The sequence below is a fragment of the Notolabrus celidotus genome, chromosome 16, assembly GCF_009762535.1.
Source record: "Notolabrus celidotus isolate fNotCel1 chromosome 16, fNotCel1.pri, whole genome shotgun sequence".
Taxonomy (NCBI): domain Eukaryota; kingdom Metazoa; phylum Chordata; class Actinopteri; order Labriformes; family Labridae; genus Notolabrus; species Notolabrus celidotus.
Genome location: NC_048287.1, coordinates 26,203,851 through 26,227,715, shown reverse-complemented (window position 1 = coordinate 26,227,715; position 23,865 = coordinate 26,203,851). Strand labels below are relative to the sequence as shown.

Below are 23,865 nucleotides of genomic sequence, written 5' to 3'. Positions count from 1 at the left end.
CAGGGCCAATGGATTTGTATTTGATCCCTGCTTTCCTTTCATTTTGTTCCATCTTACAATCTGTCTCTCTCTTTTCTCACTTTCATTTCCTCAGCTATTTTTCTTTCTGATTCGTTTCCTTTTCTTTTGTCTGTACAAGTTTCCCCTGTTTTTTCACTCTTTTTATAATCCTTTCCCCCTTTCTTTTATTTACTTCTTTTGCTTTTGTGCTTTCTAACATGTTTACATCCTGAAGGAAAAAGCTCATGGTCTGAATGGTTTATTGTCTCATACGAATACACAGCATGAATTCTTCTGTTCTGAAATTATTAAGACTAAGACTGATGCATAGATTTGCATAATTAAGGAGGTGACTGTTTGACTGACAGGTGGGTGTGTTGTAGCTATTTGTCAGGAGGCCTTAGGCCAGCCTCAACTACTCCTCTTTGTCTGAAGGTTGACTTAAAGATAGGCTGTTTTCAAAACCACCTGCTACATACTACCTACAAATATAGTATGTAGTATGTGCTGCATACTGGGTTTGAATTTAATTTATAGTATGACTGTTCTGTTGGATCTGCAGGATGCTGGGCCAGGCGTCTCTGGATTTCCGGTTTCGGAAAGCGAAAGGAAAGAACGGCCAAACTGACAGCAGAACTGCTTCATTGGCACGCACTTATTATTAAAAAAGTTAAGAGGTGGTTTATATTTTTTACAGCGTTTTTAAAATGTGATGTTTTAATTGTGACCTGCCAAGGGACTGGAGATGTAAATTAGCTTTAAGCTAACTCTGGTACAATGCATCAGATGGTGACATTTATGTTAAATATTGTACATGGTCCCTTTACAAATAAATCGAAAAAAAAAAAGAATAAAAAATGGAATTTAATAATTTTCACAGCACCTAAAAACTGAGTGCCACCCTTATATACAGAAAAAATAAGAAGCGGAACGTTAGCGCGGTGCATTGTGGGAAACAGAACGTGAGGGGGACTGGTCCGAGGCACACTGAGACATTTTCCTGAATCAGTACGACATCCGGGTAGTTTTGGTATACTGCAAATGTTGCTCTTGTTCACACCAAGGTTATTATAGTTTTGTATTTTTCATTAGTTTTTATTTTTATTTCGTTTTGACCTTTTGTTTTCAATTTCAATTTCAATTTAATTGGTTCTTAAAGCGAGTTTGCTGGTTTAGTTTAGTTTTTAGTTTTTGAAATGCTTCCTTTTAGTTTAGTTTTTATTAGTTTCAGTATTAGTTTTAGTCTTTTTTCTTAATATGGGTTAGTTGTCAGGGGCGAGATTCAAAAAGGACACAAAAAGCATTGTGTAATAAAAACTCAAAACATCATAACATTTTCAAAAATGTAATCACCTTGGACAAATGAACAACAATCCACTACAATACAATGTGTCACTCATTGTTATATTGTATTTAACAAAAAAATGGTCACAACAACAACAGTACATAAAACATATAACGATGGCCAAAGTGCAAAACCTCCTATCTGAAAATGTTACATGTGCATATAGGAGGTGCATCAAAATATTCCCAGCAAACGTGATTGGAGGTTTTTGTCAGGTGACTTTTCTATCACAATGAAGGGTGGGATTACCTTGGAGACGGACTGAAAATGAGCAGCCTTCCTTGTTCTCATCATTTAAAGAGAAATCCGCAAATCAGCAAATTATGCAGATAGGAGGTTTTGCATTTTGGCCATACTGAGTTTATGTATGACGTAGATTGACAAAGATGAAAACTAAAGACATTTTCTCTATCATTTTAGTTCATTTTAGTTAGTTTTGTAAACTCACAATACAGTTACAGTTAGTTATTGTTTTTTGTAAAGCTTCATTTTTATTTTTATTTCAGTTAATGAAAATGTTTTTTCACCTCTCGTTTTCGTTATTTCGCTAGTTTTCGTTAACGGTAATAACCTTGGTTGACACACTGCATACTACATACTGAATTTAGGCCAAATTACTACGTACTACTAGTATAGTAGGCGGTTTCTAATACAGCCTTAGGTTGAGTCAGCATTTCCAATATGGCAACCGCCATCATCAGGCTTCACAACCTCTCTTCGGGACTCAATGGGTGCTGTCACTGAGATTACAGTCCATGAGGAGGACATGATTATGACTTAATATAGCTATTTGATGTAAACAATTTAAATACTTTCATATATTTAAATTGTTTTTTTCCCACTTTTATTTTCACAGTAATAATTAACCAACAAAACAAAACAAACAACGTAAGAAAGAAAGCCATATTCATACATAATGCACATTTTCTGTCCTCCCCTGTCCTCATAAACTCCAGGTCGTCTTTCTTCATCAATTAGAAAAATGTGTTGGCATCATGCGCAGAGTTGAGTAATTCTGATGATGTCATTGATGCAACCCTCAGTTTACAAATCAAAATAAAATCATAAATCATCTCACAGATGTCTCCCTCATTGGATTAACACTGCGTCCATATGGCTCACTGTAGAATATCAATCAGCAGAATATGTCTGCTCCTCCACAGAGATGGCCTGCGCGGAGAACACGCAGTAATACATAAAGTCCTCAGGTTTTACACTCTGAAAATGTCTGTTGATATTGTCAAGCTGCCAGAGTTGTTATTTTCATCACCACAGACTGCCATCTTTTATTTGTTTATCCCGTCACAATCTTGGCCAGAGTTTCTGTTTTTTTGACACTTCCTCTACTCGCCTCCATTTTTTATTTTTATGACAATCCAATTTGCAGACGCAGACATTTGCATTTCCTGTAAAGAGCAGCTCTTAGCGACAGCTCAAAGCCTAAATATCTTGCAGGACTCTGAAGGCAGCACCAGGTTATGATAATTTCACACACAATAAGGCCGCTGATAACCCAAGCAGGCTTCAATGCTCCCTCTCTGCATATCAAAAACACAAGCGTTTATGCACCAAACATCTGAACTCATCTCATCTCTCATCTGAAGACTCATCCGGCCATTATCGTTTCAGAAAAAAGATCTCAGATATCATGCAAAATATAATTAAGGGATACTAGGCTGCAGATATGAGCGCTAATTATGAGCACACTGTTGTTCTGTCGTGTTTCAAGTTCACTCCATTGATTTCAGCGTTGTTCCCTTTTAATAACATTTCTTTTATGTCTATGATGCATTAGTCTGTGGGTCTCATTTACATTCAAGTCTAAAGCTCTACAAATGACACGATGAAACCTTTGAAGTAGCTGAATATGATTTATTCATTGTTAGTTAACTATCTTTTTTTAAAATCAAGGATCTGTCACTGATTTAAAGGAAACTTGTAAAGAAAATCTGGCTGCAGCTCGGAACAAACATTCAATTTACAAACAACTAAAGAAAGTAAAGACACAAATACTACATTTTCTGTATAGCAGTTCAGAAAACCAAACTTTTTTTTATCACTGTAAAAAAGCAGCGGAATAAGAGACGCCTTACAACCCAATCTAAATACTGTAAAATGTGGCGTAAGAGGCGCACCTTTAAAAAATCTTGGTTGTGTTCTTTATATTGGTGCAATCCATAAACCAGTATAAAATTAAAGGCGGTTATTTTATGGTGCTCAACGAGGAAACCAGTCGCTTCACTCTCCATAGCATGCCCAAGCACGAGGCCGGCAGCGCCACAATCATACTTTTAAAAAAATACAATGGCATACTAACGAGAACAATCCCAATTCCAAAAAAAGCTGAAACATTCTGAAAAATGTTAATGTTAAATATTAAAAAACTGATTTTGATGGTTTGAAAATCATCTAAACCACTTACTGAATTGAAAATAGCGCAATGAAAATTGCATGTCTTTTACAAAAAATATAAGTTATTAAATTTGATGCCAGCAACAAGTTTAAGAAAAGTTGGGTCAGGACATATCTGGTTAAGTTGAACCAGATTTGTAACATGACTGGGTCTAAAACGGGCATCAAGAGAGGCTGAGTCTCTCAGAAGATGGGAAAATATTCACTACTCAGTGAGAAAGAGTTCAACATTTTCAGACTTGTGTTCCCCAGCATACTGTTGTACATAAAATAATCAAAAGATTTGCAGGACTGTGGAGAAATCTCTGTACAAAAGGGACAAGGGCAAAAACCAATACTTGATGGATCATGATCTCTGGGTCCGATGGCAGCATTAAAAACAGACTCTGTAGTGGAAGTCACTGCATGGGCTCAAAACCCCTTCTAAAAACTATTCCCTTTCCCACTAACACAGGTAAAACTGCATGCAAAAGGACAAGATATAAACATGACCCAGAAAAAACAACACTATTTTTAAAGTTAGGTTTTGGGGCTTTTTTGCAGAGAGACAGGAAACGTGGGGAGTTCAGAGCGGGGGGAGACATGCAGCATATAGTCGCGGCCAGGAGTTGAACCGGCGACCTCTGCAATGAGGAATATAGCCTCTGTTAGTAAGGCGCTTAGACCGCTTGGCCACCAGCGCCCCAAAACCAGCACTGTTGTTGTAATTTGTGTTGTGGTTGAAATCTTATCCATGGCTGCTATGACACGGAATACAGCCTCTGTATATGGGGCGGCCTTTAATCGCTCCTTGAAATAAACTGGCACCCCCTTCATGGAATGTTTTTTAAAGTTAGTTTTTGGACCATTTTTCTTTTATTGGATGGCACAGCTGAAGAGAGACAGGAAACATGAGAAGGGAGTTTGGAATGACGTGCAACAAGAGGTCATGAATGGGAGTAGAACCAGTTACTGTTGGGGCTATAGCCTCTGTGCGTTTTTACTGCTTGGCTAAACTGGTGCCCCCTACATAGATTTTTGGCAGTAGTAACAAACATTGGGGTTAGGGCTCCAAAGCAGGTAAGATGGATGGTAAAACATGGGAAATATTTTTTTTTCCTTTATCCTTTCTTCTAATAAATGCACTGGTTTCTTTTAATCATTTTAAATCATTAGTTTTACATTTTTTAACCTCTGATTGTACCTGTTTTCACTGACTTTGTGTAACATTATTTTTTCAATGGTTGTAAGATTACTTTTAATTGTTGTCTGTTTTTAATTGATCATCATTCTTTTAGGGTTATATCTTTTATTTGCTTGTCATGCATTTTAATGTTTCTTTTATATACTCGTCGACATTGTAAATGAGGGCTTGCTCTCAATGATTTTCGAGTTTAAATAAAGAGATAATAATAATTAATAATAGAAGCTCAAAACATCATCGACAAATCTAACCAACATGGACTGTGAAAAATGTTGTTTCCGAAAGGTCACTGATAATGCCTTAAATGCAGGATCCAGTATCAGCAATTATGTCAGAACCAATCAGCTCTTTGTTTACATAATTTATAAACATTGTCAGAATATTTTAGAAATGCGTCAACAAATAAAAGATCCATACACTGCAGCTTTGGGTCGCAGGAACAAAGGCTTGGAACGACTCATTTAAATGACATGAATGAGTGGTTTGTTGTCCATTTTTACAGAGTTATTCATGTTTACATTTATCACTACTCCCTAATTGGGTTTGCACATAAGATGCAGAATTAATAACTCAGCACTAAACAAAAGCTGTCATTCACTTTCCATCTGAATTCACTGGTGGACCCTTACTAGTTTGGGGTTGAATGGTTGATGTATATGCCTCATTGTGGATTGAGTGTTGTCTGGTGGGTACTTGAAAATGCATTAACCTACAAACCAAGGGAGGAATAAGCGAGAGAGGGTCCATGTAAAACCAGTGGAGCTGTTAAAAGGCCTGATCCGAGCGCTCTGTTTATGAGTGCCTCCACTTCATCCTAATGTAGCTTTTAGATGATGCTAATAGATCACAGGCCATTGTGATCAGACAAGGTAATGGACCTTTGTCACAGCTTGCTGAGTATGGCTTCAGGGCTACACACACACACACACACACACACACACACACACACACACACACACACACACACACACACACACACACACACACACACACACACACACACACACACACACACACACACACACACACACACACACACACACACAATCAAAGACAGACACAAGCTTAGACACACACAGATGCACGTACACACACACAGAAACACATCTGCATACAAAAGAAACACACATAAACAGACAAGCTCATGTAAACACACACTCTTAACCCCTGTCCACACACACACACACACACACACACACACACACACACACACACACACACACACACACACACACACACACACACACACACACACACATTTAAACAATGACCCTAATTAATAACGATTAGTCCTCTCTCAAACACACTCACAAAATGTGCAAATGGAACAATAAATACAGCTCTTAAACGTGGCTTTTACAAGTGAGCTGAAACAATCTCCACTAATCATTAGTAAACATCGTCTCGATTTGTCATTATCGCCCTGTGAGGCGTGGAGAGGAGGATAAACCGGGTCAGGTCTGGCACTGAGTGCAGCTCGTCAAAGTTAAAGCGGGAATTAAACAGTTGTAAAAGTTCAAAATACAAACTCAGACCAGACAGAGAGAAAATCTGTTCAGTTAGCTTCTGCCAAGAAGAGAATAAGAGCATACGTTTACTCAGTACTGCACCTTTCTGACGTATTGGTACTGGAGTATTTCTGTTTCATGCAGCCGCATATATCTACCTTGCATTTATGAAGAGGGAGCTGTTTTGTACTTTTCCCTCCTCTTCATTGGTCCTACTGCTTATAGTATTTTGCATTAAGATTAGAAACATGGGATTACCTTTCAAAGCATTTAAATGCCATATAATGTCATAGATGAAACTACCATAATGTAAAAGTACTTAATGTTTTCACCCTACCAGAGTGATAAAATAATACTTTATAATATGGTATGCTGTTCAAGAACTTATTATTAAAGCTCCTGAAGAATGAACAACAAATTGGTTTGTCAAGTGTAGCTAACATTAGCAGAGCTAGCACCAAGCCCTTTGGTCCCCCTTGTTGGTTAACAACTCCACATGCCTGTGCTGGTTACACATTGCTCTGGTCAAGTGGTTACATGCCAGTTTAGCCAGACAGAGCCTTCATACAACTTGATCGCAGTTTTCTTGATCAAAGTACTGCGAAACCGCTCCAAAATACAAGATGTCATCTGTCGTCTGTGCTTGTTTACATCCAGGTAGTAGAGCATTACAGCATTACGGCAGCCGACTATCAAGGGTTACGACTTTAATTGTTTACCTGACTTCACGTGTCCCTAAATCCCTAAGTAACACAATGTGGCTGTTATCCAAGAGGGTGAATGCCACCTGTTTGCTCTGATTTCCTTTTTTTTTTTCCAGATTTGTTAGATTAAAGTAAAAAATTTGACTTGTTTTCCCCTTAGAATTCAAGGAAAAAGTCCAGGGTGATGAAAAAAAGGTCAGACCTTAAAACACATCAGTGGCTCTAATTCCTGTAGGATCATGTCCCCCTCCGTCAAAATGATGCCATTTGAACTATCAAGAAAAAGCAAAAACATAAAAAAGGTTTCATGTGCTAACTATGTCGGTTTAACTTAGTCTGGATTTAATCTGGAATAGGGGTGCCACTTAGATTTCTCTAAATACATCGTATTTGTTCAAAGATTTTTTTATTTTTCATGTCATCCCCGTGAACCCCAAATATCTCTTAAGAGCATGTTTGTTCCCTTTTGTTGAAATCCTTAACGGCTTTGAGCTTTCAGGCCTCTGATTTCTTATCAGTGACAAACCCTTAAAACAGAAGTTATCTGGACTCTACAACTCCACCTTGTTGCTCTGTAGAGACACAATGCACAGTGAGCATTCATGAATTCATGATTAAAGCTTTCATCAAGTACATTTCTCATTTTTTTAACTCCCTAGTTCCTTAAAAAAAAAAATGTTGATACTTCCTATTTAATTTGCTGTATACAGAATATTTTGGTGTTCTTTTATGCTTCATCAGATTGACCAAGGAGTTTAAAAGCATCATCTTGGGCTTTGTAAACTTGTATTGAGATTTTTTACAATTGAATGACATTTTTGGACTAAATTTAATTTCAATTTATTCAGGGGAATAATCTTTGGAATCTAAAATCATCTAATGTGCTTGTTAATCAGTTGACATGACTTGCCTGCCGCTGTAAATATTGTTGCTAGGTAGGTTCCTGTCACAACCTTGGTGTTTTTTATTCCACCTGTGCATTTGCTTTTCATACTTGTGTATTTTAGTAATATTTTGATCATGTTTTTGCACAAATGAAGAAGTTCTAACTAAGAGTAATTTAAAAAATCCCTTAGCTTGGTTTAGGTAGGTATCAAGATAACATACTAATCAGAAAATCTACTTCAAGTACTGAAATATTTTGCCGGTAAATAAGTTGGAGCGTGTTGATGCAACTTAAAAGTTTTTGATGAATTGTCTGATGCATCACAGATAACATTAACTGTTAATGTCCCTAAATTGTAAAAAGCACTGGTTTGATCCAAATCCTATCCGCCGTGTGACTTTATGTGCCACTCCAAAATAATCTGTTGTCTTTCCCCCAAAATCATGTCCTCCATCAGTGAGCCGACCATCAGAGCATCACTTCTGACAAACAGCTTATTGTTTCAGCCCGCAGAGACAGAGAGGGAGAGGAGAGGGGTGATTGTGGTGATAATAGGGGACATAAAAAAATAATGATTAGCCTACTATGTAAATGGCAATTAAAGGACACTAAGTGCTGCAGGCGTTGTCCTTGTGTTTCACGGTTGGTTTTGATAGGAACACACCCAGCTGCTGAGAGCCGCTGGCCTCTGACACTCATTTGTCAAAATGAGGCAGAGGGGGGAAAAATCTGGCACTTTACTTTAAATCAATTAAGTATAATGGAAAAGTGATCAGAGTGATTAGTCCACACCCCGGTATCTAACCTACATGTAAAGATAGGCCAGTGAACAACAGCAACCAAACACTGCTCCTTTGTTAGTCTGAAACTTTTGAGTCCACTCAACACATCTCGAAGGAAACACTGATAAATGACTGACTGAGTGCTGCGTGAAGCTGCTGAAAATGAGCACCATTAGTTTTACTTTAACTCAGAGCGCGCTCGGTGTTATCGAAGGATAAGACTGTGGGTCAACTTGTTGAAGTTACAGGATAAGGTGCAGGTAAAGAAGTGGAGGACGAGGAGAGAGGAGAAATAAAAGAGGAACAGAAGCGCAGAAGTTGTCTAAATGTGCAGTGATTTGTCTCTTCATGTAACAGAGGGAAACTGGAGATGATTTGCATAGAAGCACACTGCCCTCTAGTGAGAGTTTATATGCAAAACTACTAAAATGAGAACAAGGGCTGACACACCAGCCTCACATTATACTGCCTTTTTCCCTGTTTTAACATTCTCTTATAATGTTAAAAACATTTCAGTATCAAAGTACTTCACAGGAAAACAAAAACCCACACATTGGAACATTAAGTCAACAGAAATTATGATGAGATTCAATCCATAAAGTAGCTGCAATATCTCTTTCAGTATGAAGTATCCAACAAGACTTTATGTGCACTAGTGGACTGAAAACCAAAGGGGACAGGGCTTTTTCAGTCAGGGCTCCTACACTCTGGAACAGCCTGCCAGAGAGGATCAGACTTGCAGAGTCAGAGTGTTTTATGTCATCACTCAAGACACATTTTTACAGGAAATCATTTATTGGGTGATTTTACCCAATTTTAGCTCTGATTTTAAGGGTCTGTTTTATAAGTTTGTATGTTTTTAAGCTTTTATTTCATCTTATTTTGTATCGCTTCATTGCACTTCTTCTTGTTTTTATTGCCCACTGTAAAGCAATTTGTTACTTGTATTGAAAATTGCTATATAAATAAAGTATTATTACTATAAATATTTATAAAGTCAAGAAATTCAACCCTGAAAATATTAAGACATGGGCCTATCACTGTCGTCTGCACCTCTAACAAGTGTCAGTATAAAATGTACTTTTGACAATTTTTGTGCCCAGAATAACCACTTAAGATAGGCATCAATAACATAAAGAGGGTATGTTCACCTGGCAAAGGTGTAGGATAGATCAGGGTTTGGGACCAAGAGGTCAGTGTGTGTTTTTGGATTTCTTTTTTTCCGGTCCTTCAGACATTTTATCCCATTATTTAAAATAAGTAGCCCATCATACAGACCCCAAAACAGTCAAAAAACGACTTATTTTAGTCTTTTGAACATGTCCTTTAAACCCCTACAGTGACTCATATGACTATATGTTAATTGGTTTTATTAGTCCAGGTTTTGAGACACTTATTGCTACTTCTGTTACCAATAAAAATACTTTCCTTACAATAAAAGACCTAAAACTGTTCACATGCAAACTTTTAAAATGAAGCTTTTAGAGACACTGCTTGTTTCAGTTCTTACCTGCGTTAGGCTGCACGTGTTGTTGTGTCTCCTCCAGTCCTCTATTTACAATTTCCCAATCCGTTTTAGGCTAGGCCAGGAAATCACGAGATAGTGCGACATTTCCCGCGAGAATTTGTATTTATCCCGCGGGAAACTGTTGCCAAATCTCGACAGGTGATCTCAACCAAACATGCTGTGGGTAGTTCAGGGACCACAGCTAGTTAGGTTACTGGATGGCTGGCTATAGTTTGCTGGGAAGATAGCTAGAAAGTAAGTAAGATTAGAAGTAACTTTGCTTGTTATTATCTCTAAATGAATAATAAAGTAAGATTTAAGATCACCAGCACAAAATACAGCACTGAAGAAGGACTGTCAAATTATTTTGGCATTATATGCTGATGTTTTATAACCACAAAAAGTCCACATCACTTCATTCTAATGGATGGATGTAGAAATATAGCAATCCAGGCAGATGAAAGCAAACCTCCATGTCCATATATGATGAAGGGTAAGTCTGAATGTTTTTTTTCTTCATGTTTTGCACACAAAAAAACCCCAAACCTTAAAGCTGTAACAGGAGGACTCCTCTTGGCAACACTGCCCTCAACCAGCCCTCACACATGACCTCTGGGTGAGACAGGAAAGTGGTCTTTGTTCCCAGCAGTGCACAGGGACCAGTAATAAAGTGGACTGGGCTCCTCCAGCAGCTCCCCTCTTGTGATCACAGTGTGGACAAGAGCTCTGATGTGGATGTGGAGTCACAGTTCATTTCATTTTTTTTTCTGCTGTGATGAGATCTCAGCTGTTATCTGATGAAATTGAACAACCATTACTAAGCGAATAAAGCTCTTTTGAGTGCTCCCTAACAGAAATCAAGCACGTCCCTCTCTTTGTCCGCCGTTTTGAATTCACTGGCCCTCTCTCGACAAGATGATAGGAATAATCTCACCAAGTGAGATTGACAGTTCATTTCAGAAATCAATATTTACAATTTACTTCTTTCAAAGTTCATTCTGGGAGAGGGCTCCATATTATCCACCTCCCAAATAAGCTGATCATATCTCCGCCAGCCCTGGAATGAGTTTCCTCCCCAAAATGTGTCGTTTTTTTCTCTCTCCTCCTCCTGCTCTCTCCCTCTCAGAAATCAATGTCTGCGTTTGTGCGCTTTAATCTGGCCTCTGATGACAGTAAATCTTTATCTGTTTCTGGGCGAGCAGCAGTGAGCGGCTGACACCATTTCCCATCAGAACAAAGAGCCGAGCCTGTGTGGACTCTGGGAGATACATGGGGCTCTAATGTGGCTGGACATGTTTCAGCAGGGCCATTAATCAGAGAGGCTGACAGCCAGACCTGCTGTGGTTGTCGTCAGCACAGAGAGCTGCACCTTTTCATCGGACACACTCAGAAATCTGAGGACTCCAGAGCAGGTGGATAGAGATCAAACCTCACGTCTTGTTATTTGTGTCACAACTGGGACAGATACTGTTTCTATCTCAAAACCCAGGTTTTCTCAAGGAGTTTCAACCTTAAAGAAATATCTCTTCACTCCCCAGAATTAAAAATACAGAAATACAGAAAGAAAGAAAGAAAGAAAGAAAGGAGTCAGCACTCTTTAGATCCAATTCCTCAGCCTAGCTGTTTTGTCACATCAGGCAAAGGTTTGACTGAAGGGCTATTGAACTTCAAAGAAGCCCTTCTGTGCTTTTAATGCAGATACACATGGTTAATGCAGTTTTCATTTGTAGTTCAAAAGATCCAGATGCATAAAAGACATTGACACATAAAAAAAACATTAAGGAAAGCAATCAATAAATAAAAAGACGGGAGATCAGAAAAGGAGAGTAGAAAACCACGAAAGTGCAATATGTATAACCCTCCTGTTATGTTTGTTTCTCAGGGACAGCAATAATGTTCTTGGGTCAGCTTGACCCGGGGCATTTTTAATTATCCAGAAGTGTCAGAACTCAAAAAAATCCTAATAAACATTTTTTAATTTCATTATTAACTCCATTACTAACCATTTAAATCAATATTAAGTGCAATGGTGTTCTTTAATCCTCACAGATCATGGTTCAAAGGGGATAACTCACTCGTTTTTCATGAAAATTCATGTTAAAGCTTTTTTTAATGTACATTTGAAAGACCTGAATATTAATACAATGGTTTTACATTACATAGATTTTTGTTTATTTCATTTTTATTTTTTTGTTTTTTAAATTTTTTTATGAAGTGATGTTGATAAATTAACAGGAGACACCTCTTCTGTCACATGCTGCCCAGATTTCGTTGCTGTATTTAACTGGCTTGGAAAGTATACAGTATATTGCCTAAATTGGAAGGAACATCTGAATGCCTCTAGCCTCTCATCACTGTGACTTTAGGGCCTGGGTTATAGAGTAGTGGAAGTTGCTCTACCCACTTGTCCCTCACTGTTCTAATGGCTGACAGCTTGCCTCTATTCAATCTCAGCTCCTGCAGTCAGTCTGTTGTTATGATTAGGATTAGGGTTAGGGTTATGATCTGGGTTAGGGTTATGATTAGCATTGTGATTAGGCTCAGGGTTAGGGTTAAGGTTAGGGTTAGAGTTAGGGTTAGGGCAAACAGAACCAGAACCAACTTAAGCAAACAGAAATAGAACCAAACTCAAGCAAACAGAACCAGAACCAAACTTAAGCAAACAGAACCAGAACCAACTCAAGCAAGCAGAACCAGAACCCACTCAAGCAAACAGAAAGAGAACCAAAGTCAAGCAAACAGAACTAGAACCAACTCAAGCAAAAATAACCAGAACCAACTCAAGAAAACAGAACCAGAACCAACTTAAGCAAACAGAACCAGAACCAAACTCAAGCAAACAGAACCAGTACCAACTCAAGCAAACAGAACCAGAACCAACTCAAGCAAACAGAACCAGAACCAACTCAAGAAAACAAAACCAGAACCAAACTCAAGCAAACAGAACCAGAACCAAAGTCAAGCAAACAGAAACAGAACCAACTCAAGCAAAAAGAACCAGAACCAACTCAAGCAAACAGAACCAAAGTCAAGCAAACAGAACCAGAACCAACTCATCAAACAGAACCAGAACCAACTCAAGCAAACAGAACCAAAGTCAAGCAAAAAGAACCAGACCAACTCCAGCAAACAGAACCAGAACCAACTCAAGCAAACAGAACCAGAACCAAACTGGAGAAAAGTATGAAGCCCAAAGATGGTGGTCACCTTATTGGAAATGCTGACTGCAATTAATTCCAAGCTACTCTAAAAACAGGCAGAGAGGTGGAGTTGAAGTTGCAGCCTAGCTACTTGTCAAACTTCCACAAAGCACCCACCTGTCTGTCAAATCAGCCATGCCCCAGTTTATGCCAGATTGAAATTAACATTTTCATATGGACTCTAACTCTCTGTTTCCTTGGCTTCTGGAGGCACTCTCAAATGGACACAACTAGAAAAAAATGCTACATGAGGCTTTAGGAGAAGGATGTAGAGGGTTCACTGAACAATCAATCATCTCATTACATGGAGAACTGAAGGTGTGTGGACAGAGTTCATGAAAGATGGTAAAGGAGATGTCAGACGAAGCAGTAAAAACAAGTCAGTGGATCTGGGTGAGGAGATGTAATATCAGATGGGGTAACAACACAAGCAGAAGAAAAATGTCCATGTCCTTTTCTCTGTCTCTCTATTCATCTCTCATTAGCGTGGGGGAAAATAGAGAGGTAGAGCGTGCAGCCTAACCTGGTAGGGAAGAGCACCCTAAAACCTCTCTTAACTCTTCTCTGTGCTGTTTTTTTGGGTTGTCAGGGCCATTAGGGACCAGGTGGTAGGGCAGGTAGTCCTGGTGTTGTCATTACTTGGAGCTTGCATGGGTCTGTTGAGCGTGGACATACTGTATGGGTCGTGTTGCAGAGCTGGCATGGAGAGGGAGTGGCTATGGGACACCAGAGCTAAATGTTGAGCCTCCCTTGGGTGTCTTTAACCAAACACCGGTGAAGGGAGGTGCCCACTTGATAACCCCGGTGACATACTGGCTCTGGCTGCGCATCGGCCCTCTTCTATCTTGGGCTGTTTAGGCATTAGGGGCCATGTGGTAGGCTTTGTAACTACTAAGTAGATAATATTGGTATGAGGGTGTGATGAGATGGGTTGTCTTCACTGAGCATTTATCTGCTGAGGACCACAAAGATCAAAATGTGTGTGTGTGTGTATTAACAGTTTAATGAATGCAGTTTTGTTGTTGTTATTTGTTTGTTTGCAAAGGTACTTCTCCCTGAGTTAGTCTATTTCTTAAAGTAAGTACTCACATGGACAATTTTTCCATTGACTGTGTTTGTTGCTTCATACTTGCAAAAGAAAAAAAGGGTCATGATGGCCGCCACAAACTAGAAGGTTTGTGGTTTTATGTCCTCTTCAGTAGGGGTGCCGGTGGCCAAGCGGTCTAAACGTGGCCCGTATACCTTGTTTGGGGTGGCAGTAGCTCAGTCCATAGGGACATGGCTTGGTCACCGGTTCAAGTCCAAGTATGGACTAAGTTTGGCAATTGGACCAGTGGCTGGAGAGGTGCTGGTTCATTTGCCTGGTCACTGCCGAGGTGCCCCTGAGCTGCTAACTGCTCAGGTGGAGCGGGTTGATAGCAGCCTCCTCACTCTGACATCTCCCCATAAGTGCATGTCTATACCATGTTTGTGGATCAGTGTATGTATGAAAGACTATGTGTCTAGCATGATCCAAGAACACCAGAGTGTAAAACTTGAATTTCCCCCATGGGTATTAATAAAGGTACATGTTTCTTTCATTCTTTCTTTTCTAGTTGCCTTCATTTTACTCTTGTTGAAGGACACAACTTGGATAACAAAGGATCTGTTGATGAAAATGCAAACAAATCTAAGCCTCACTTGATGCCTACATCTATGATACATTTAAATTAAATGGAAACCAGAATCTTGTAATCTTAGAGAAAAGCGTTGAGCCAAATATAAACACAAAAACATGAAATAATCTGCACCAACCGAACAAACTAGACCCTCCAGTGAAGAAATGATTCATAACCTCCTCAGTGTTAATAACACGACCTCCAGCATTAACAGAATGGATGAGAGTAATATTTACTATACAGCAGATTTATGACGCCCCCCATCAAACACAACAAGGCTGAAGTCCCTCCTGCTCCATTCAGCGCGGCTCCTCTGGGAGTTATCGGCTGGTAATCTATTGTTAAACAGCTTTTATAGTGATGGATGAAAGAGGCCTGCAACCTACACACAATCAATTCATATCTAATTAGCCCATATTATTTATGACACTTTGAACAGGCCGGGTGGGGGTCCCGAGGGAGGGATAGAGACCTCAGCTGCCACAGGGGGAAATGAGAAATGGGAGAGGTTATCAGGCGGTGCTATTGATTAGCATAGATGATCTACAAATGAATTTTCCCACAGCTGGGGGGGAGAAATGTAGGCTGGTTTAGACGACACAGATATGTTATAACAGAATTAAGTTTAACAGGAAGCAAAAAAATAACAGAGGAAATTATTTCAAGATAGAAAAAATGCAAATATTTGTTGGTGTATTTCTGAAATGTAAATGTCTTTAAGCAGCTGAAAAACAAATTTAAAAATTATTGAAAGAAATAAACATTTCCAAAAAAGAAGAGGGCAGGCAAATTTAAAAATGAAAGTATGAAGATTGAAGAAAAGAAGAGAGGAAAAAAGACCATAAAAGAGATGATGAAGAAAGCTGAATTAACAAATGATGGAAAAAAAAGAAAGGAAAGCAGGAAGGAAGTCAGAAAGAAATGACAAAAAAAGAAATTTTCTTAAGAAGGAAAGGAAGAAAATTAGGAAATGAAACTTAAAACTAAAACTGAAGAAATCTAGGGAAAAGGAATATCAAAGTCTGACACCTTGTCTAAGTCTGCCACCTGCTGGTCATCTGTGAGTTTTACAGCTTTGAAGCAAAAAGAAAAAACCTTCTCAGCCCTCCTGCTGTGTGTTCCTTGAGAGAGCTTTGGTATTTCTTTTTATGCATTTATTCTCAGGAAATAGAAGATGGCAAATTGTCAGGCTTTCAGGCAGACACAGATACCTCATGTTTTATGTCTTACAAATTACAAGCTTACCTCTAAATCCCAGCTTCCTGTGAATTGTGAGTGCTGATTTGTTTTTCAAGCTAGCAGAAGGTGAACTTTCTTTTAGTAATGTCATGTTGATTATTCTGTTCTATTATAACACAGATCCCTCTATGTTAAATTCTTTTTACAAGTAATCTCCCAGTGTGAGGTATAAGCAGGGTTTCTGTCACACCCCACTCTATGGCGGCTCAGTGGGGCCAACAACAATCTTGCACATTACCCGTATGAAAACACAAAAACGCCTCTGATGCTTTTTTTAGTTTATGAAGCAGGAAGGCCTCTCAGATCCTCCGGCTCCTCTCTTTTAGAAATTCCTCAGAGTAGAACATTTATGGTGACGCTGCCATCAGCATGCTGGAGGATCTGAGAGGAGCTGGAGACATTGAGACTTTTAAAAGTAAATTAAGATCCATCTTTTTTTCTAACTTCTTTAAACTTAGCATTTTAAAGTAATTTTACATCTATTTTAATATTCTATTGTTTTATTTATTTTCAAATCTTCACTTTTTCTTATCTATTTACAACTTTTTTTGCTATTTTAGTGATTTTATTTATCTTAGACTTTTATCTTAATTTTTTTATTTTCTTAACTAGTCCTGTTTACTTGTTATTTACTTATTTGTTAACTATTTCCCCTTTATTGTTTTTTATATACATTTTATTGCAATTGGTGTGCATTAGACTCTTCTTCTAAATCCATTTCTGCTTTATGTTCAGTCATAATATATTTGATTTTGTTTCAATCACTGAAAAGCACTTTGAATAGCAATCGATTTGTATGAAAGGTGCTCTATAAATTAAAGCTGGATTTATTAAAACACTTAAAATGACACAAAGAATTACATAATTCAACAAAGATCATGAATGAACAATGAACAAAACACAACAAAAGCACAAGAAACCACCTGAAGGAGAGGCAGGAGTCCCTAACTAAAAATCCTTCTCTACTACTGCAGGCAGCAGTGAGCTTTTAAAGGCCCAACACCAGGTGAACCTCGTTGTCTTAATTAGAACCACCTGGAGGGAAACAGGTGACACAGATAACGAACATACAGTGTCATATAGAACAGAGCATATTACATGAAATGCATTTCAAGCAACAATACTTGCAATGTAGGGCACCTTCTCCGCAGCAGACATTACCTGTGCGGTTTATTTCTCTTTCATTCCCTTTCACGCTTTGCATTAAATACTAATATTCATATGCAAATCCTTCTCCTTCTCTCTCTGAATTGAATGAAGATCCATTTTCTTCTACATTATGACTGCAGGGGTGGGAAACGTTGCAGAGAGGAGCAGGCAGTCTGCATTGCCTTTCTGTAAAAGTCCTTTTATTTCAAATCCTCCTAGGGGATAAAACAGGATACAGTACGTTACCTGAGTGATCACAGACGGTAAACCAGCCCCACGCATGCTCCGGTAAAAGTGATTACATGAGAATACACCGTGCTGTTCATGTAGGGCAGCTGGGGAACATTTGAGACTGAGACGAGGTGTTTGTTGTATCATTTATTCATTTCACAGTACAAGACTTTTATTTACAAATGTGACTTTATGAAAACACATTAAATCAGAGTCTCCAGAGCTGAAATAAGAGATTATGGTAAATTTGAAGTCTGTGTTTGCTTTGACAGAATTTGCTGTGAAGTAAATATTTTCCATTGACCTCAGTTTTCCCTGCACATGTGGAGAAAATTCTGCAACATCAGTTAAAAGCTGCATTATATTTATTCTTATGCATTTGATGTAAACAAGTGTAGAGCCAGTGAATGTGCACAGTTACCACAATACCAAACAATCACTGAACACTGTAGTCTCCTCAGATTTGAAACATGCCGCCTTTTGTGTTTCTCAAAGCTGGGAAGAAAAGGCATGTAATTAAATCTGTCTGCACTTTTTATTGCAAAGGGGATTTTAGTTCTAACAAGTTCATCTGAAGAAGCTTTACATCTTATTCCCTTCAGTGTTATCTTTGTCTCGGTTTTAATATCAGAGCTTGAAAAAAAGTGCAGCAAGAGACCACGAACCAAAGCACAGATTATGTCTGTACGTTGTAATGAAATGGTTTTACACACTGAGGATAAAAATATGTCTTTAATTTAATACCCAAGCCTTGAAACTGTACCACGGGAAATTCATCATATGTTCATATGTTTTGTGTAATTGAACTCAGAACCAGTCTTACAAATACATCATCATGGCTGATAATCCTGGTAGATTTGAAGTCATCACAGATCCAGCATATTGATGAAGAGGTTGGAAATAAGTAAGAAGAGATAAGATATCAAATGTAATGTAGAAAACATTCATTTGCATTATTTTGTTGCACCTTGATTTAGTTTTAGTTATGGCATCTGATGCTTGGATGTTATGGATGTAAATGGATCTCTATTCCTCACCAAACCTGAAGTACAGTTTGTTATTCTTTGTTTCCCAAACATTACCATAACAGTATATTAGTGTTCAGACATTTTAAAGAGTATTTATTTTAGGAACATTTGCTTGTTTAGTGTTTCAAATTTCATTTTTTTCCCCACTAAGAATTAAATTCCAGTACAGGAATGTAAAGACTGTGTTGTTATGACATGATGAGTCCACAAGAGGGCGCTGGAACTGACATTCTTTTGCTTTTGGATATTAAACATTTCAATTTTCATTTGAGTTTGGCTACAAGTCTGAAAGAGAAACAATATTTGAGGAACACATATATCAACTTCTTTGCTTTAGTTCGATGACAAAATTGAGGGTCAAGACACATGACTAATTTACATTTTTAGACTTTGACTAAAATAATGTATTAATTTGTGAGCTACAGAGGTGCTGCATGTTGGAATTTGTTGCCTTTTACGCTGGCCGGGTTATCAGATACTGTTTTTATATTCCTACTTAGTGGTCCAAGAGTGGTGTCAATGAAACAGTCCTAGCTCTTTTGAAAGTCTTACATCAACCAGCTCAGGGATGGCCTTGTCAGATTGTTTTAAATGTTATGGCACCAGGTAATACCATGGTGGTATGGTGATGTTTTCATATCTTACAGACAAATATTTAGTTAAAATGTTGGCTGTCAATGCTAAACATGGGAAAGTTTAAAATTGTTAGGTAAACGTGCGGTGGAGTAATCCCAGGACGAGACTGCGAAGTTGCTCAAGATTTGCAAAAGGGACACAAGAGTTGCACAAATTGTCACATCATTAATTGGCGAATCTCCTAAAAAAAAGGCTTAATGAATGAAACACAAAACAGAATCACTTGATTTGTTCTTTGTTCCTTTTTTTTTGCTTTACAAACTTCTTAGATCAGATTTGGAGTCCAAAACAAAAGGTCATATTTCAGAATTTGTCATTCTAAATAGAGAAACACCAGTTAAATCAATGACTTTGGAGCCTGGCAACAGTGGAGGAGGCTTACTGAGAGCTGTAGGGGGTCTTAAAGAGACAGTAGCTGAAGTGATGCATCTTAGGCAGAGGCTGAAATGAAGGTTTTAAAAAACACCAGCCTTAGATTTAAGGCTAACCTTAACATAAGTTTTTTTTTTTTACCAAATCACAAATATGAACATATCAATTGGCCCCAAAAATCCAGACTCGTTGATGCTCCTCCCAGATGCAGATGATTCTCTGAGCATCAGCAGCAACATCAAAGCTTCTTGGTGACCTGAGGCTCGTGAGCTTTGAAGTTCGCACTGATGTTTGATGGCGCCGCCTCCACCTTGCTGCGGGGGTCCCTGGTGTCGTTCACTGGACACTTGCTCGGCATCTGACACCAGAACACCTGCTTGTAGGAGTTCCTGAAGTTCTCCGACAGAAAGGCGTAGATGATGGGGTTGACGGAGGAGTTGCTGTAGGCCAGGCAGTGAGCCACCATCCTGAACACGAAGGAGGCCTGGTTCAGAGGGAAAGAACCAAACTCCACCCACAGATGGACGATGTGGTGAGGCAGCCAGGACATGCAGAAGACCACTACCACCACCAGGACTGTCTGAGCCGTCTGTGGAGGGGGAAAGAGGGGGATATATTAGGTCATGTGATCGAATACAGCTGTATCTAGGTAGAATATTGGGGAAGGGTACCAATGGATTATGATCACATTGGAGATAATATGACTGATATTACTTTTCCAGTTTGATACTCAAGTATTAGATAACAAAACATTCATTAAAGTCATTCCTAAATATTTTTGCATTTCAGCTGACTGAATGTAGCTCAAATCAGTCTTTCACCTTAACTAAATATAAGCACTGGACTCATGTGACACCAACCATTGGTTTACTTCAGTTTTGGCAGCTTATGTTTTGAACTTCAGCCAGTGTCTCTTTATTTTTTAGCCAGAAGTGACACAATTAGGATGAAAGGATGGAGCTATATAGGGAGTGGAAAGGGCTTATCAGCTAACACCAACACTTCCTTGCTAGCTTTATTTGCAATTACATGTTTTATCATTTTGATGAGCAAAAAAAACATCTTCCAAAGTGTCGCTAATCCAGTGAAGAACGCTGCAGGAGCTCACATTCAAAAACTATTACAGCTAAACTTCCCAGAATAAAATGAACATGCCATAATTCATCATAAGAACCAACTATGATGAGAGAAATCATGTTTGTGAAGAGTTAATTTGACATTTATTTTAATTTTACAGTTTGACCCATGTTCCATCTGTTCACATGACGGTAGCAGGGTTCATGACCTATACTGCAGCCGGTCAGTAGGGGGAGCTCAAAATGTTTTGGCCTCACATTCTGTGAACACCGGTGGCATCCATTTTAGTCCAAGTTTCCAATAATCAAACCTATTTTTGTAACAAGTGGTGACGCCCCCTGCTGGTTATAGGAAATAACCAAGATTTTATTAGATTTTTTTAAACATGGAAGAAAAATTTAAAGAAAGAGGACACATCCACTACATGCACTACATCCACTATATACTAACAGTCATTTTTCATTTGTATACAATCGAGTTGCAACCATTAATTTTCAGTGGTCTATTTTTTTTACACAAATGTTCTCAGAACCCATGGCTGTATTTTCAAATGTGTCTGTCAATAACTAAATATCTCATTTATGTTCATTGATGACAGAAAACTGCAGCACATCCTCATATTTATGAAGCTGCAATCAGTATATCAGAGAAATGTTTGCTTGAATAATGGAAGAATGATCATAATTGTATCAGAATATTTTGTATGTGTTTTCCATTCTACAAAACAGAAAGACTGAGAGGCGAAAATAAACATCCACTAACCTTCTTTTTGGAGAGCTCCGACTTTTTGGAGACATTCTTCAGCTTTTTGTGCAGATGTTTTAAAACCTGCAGGATCAGAGGAATGGTGTGAGATGAAGATAGAAGGATGGTATTACAATTCTCTTATAAATTAGTTGTCATAATATTTTTTTCTCCCTTGCGTGAGACATCAGCTCTTTGGACAGATAATGATCCAAACCACCGCGGCTGAAAAGACGCACTTTTACGCAACACGAGCAAAGAAAATATGGCATCTGGCATCATGGTTAATTCTTCCAACAAGTTATTTATCTTTGTATTTATTCCAAACTTTGAAAATCGGTAGTTTAATCTGTAGATTTACGCGCGCACATCCACCTGATCCGTGCGCAGAACCCACCTTTGCATAGCAGACTGAAATCAAACAGAGAGGCAGGAGGTATCCGAACACAAAGGTGCACACCACGTAGACTTTCCTCTGCTGCTCCGGCCAAACTTCCCAGCAGAATGTGTTGTTGTCCTCCCTCTCCACGATGCTCTGGTAGTGCGCAACTGGTGCTGCCATCACCAGAGACAGGATCCAGATCAGGACCACTCCGAGCAGCGCGTGCCTCCTCACTCTGATTGAAGAAGATTTCCTGGCGTGGACGATGGCCACATACCGGTCCACCGACATCGCAGACAAAGTGAAGATACTGACCAGCATGGAGACAGTGAAGAAATAATGGATGAACTTGCAGATGAAGGCTCCAAGCACCCACGTGGGCAGCATGTAGATGGTGGACTGGAAGGGGACGCAGAAGAGGAGGTAGGACAGATCCGCCACGCTCAGGTTCAGGATGAAGATGTTGGTGGTGCTCCTTGGTTGGCCAGGTTTGCTGCGCGCGAGCACCGTGATCACCAACGTGTTTCCAAGCACGCCGAGGAAGAAGATAAGTCCGAATATGAGGAGAGAAACAAAGTTATCCACGCCCATCCCCAGAACTACGTGTTTACTCTGCAGCCTCACAGTGGTGCTGTCAAAGGGCAAACTTTGGTTTTCCATTTCAAGCTCCATCTTTTTCCACTAGTGAAGAAAAGTTACATACTGGGACAAAAGAAACATGTCCTTCACGTGCAGCTCAGGCTTCTTCTCACGAATGAAGGTTGGATGAAGCTCTGCATTTGTTCCCTGCCTTCAGAGGCAACGTCACCATAAGGATCCCACCAATACCTGTTCAGTGTTTCCAGTGGTCTGCAGCTGTTTAGATGGGGACTTACAGTCTCATGTGCACAGAATAAATAATTACACTATCCTTATGATATATATTTATTTCACATTTTAATTCCAAATTGATCTAATTTGAACTGGATTATTGTAAAATGTAAGTACTAGTTTTGTACATGCATACATTGAATAGAGAATGAAACCAACATAAGCAAGCACAAGTGTCTTCTAAACAAATACATTAATGTACAAACATACAAATATTCTATACTTTATATTTTCTTTATTCATTTCATGTAAGGTGAAATATTGTAAACCTTTTTTTGTTTTTTAATCAATATTTTGGCATATAGCTCATAAAAATCTGAAATCTAGTATCTCAAATTATTAGAATACTTCCTGAGATCAATCACAAAGGGGTTAAAATTTCGGAAATCAATCATTTAATCTTTGAGACCCAACATCAAGACAGGATAAGATCCAGTCTCCTCTTACAGACAGGACTCAGTCTGATCTCATCTTAATCCACCATGAGCAGAGCACTTTGCAGCATTTAGCAAGTTACAGTGGCAAGGACAAACTTCCTTTAACAGGCAGAAACCTCCAGCAGGACCAGACTCATGTTAGACAGACATCTGCTGAGACCGAATTGGGGTTGGAAAAGAGGAATAGAGGGGAGAGAGAGAAAGCGAGGGAGAGAGAGAGAGAGAAAGAGAGGGAAAGAGAGAGAGAGAAAGAGAGAGAGAGAGCGAGTGAGAGAGAGAGATAGAGGGAGAGAGAGTGAGAGAGAGAGAAAGAGAAAAAGAGAGAGAGAGAGAGAGAGAGAGAGAGAGAGAGAGAGAGGATAGTGATGAAATTGTTGCCACTGGAGTCTGACACGTCCACAGCAATAGGCCGTCTAGGCAGCGAGAAATGTCCAAGTACATTCATTTATACACTCAATACTTGGTTGGGGGCTCCTTAACCACGAATTACCCCATTAATATGGCGTGGCAGGGAG

The 23,865-nt window shown here is 38.9% G+C and overlaps 1 protein-coding gene across 1 annotated transcript; it reads right to left on the bottom strand.

Moving 5' to 3' along the window:
* Positions 1-17,936: 17,936 nt before the first annotated feature.
* Positions 17,937-22,905, bottom strand: galr1a (galanin receptor 1a). The gene is made up of 3 exons (XM_034704284.1): positions 22,059-22,905; positions 21,680-21,745; positions 17,937-20,429 (listed from the first exon to the last, which is right to left on the bottom strand). Exons 1-3 carry the CDS (start codon positions 22,713-22,715, stop codon positions 20,079-20,081), a joined length of 1,074 nt encoding a protein of 357 aa, XP_034560175.1. The 5' UTR covers positions 22,716-22,905; the 3' UTR covers positions 17,937-20,078.
* Positions 22,906-23,865: the final 960 nt, after the last annotated feature.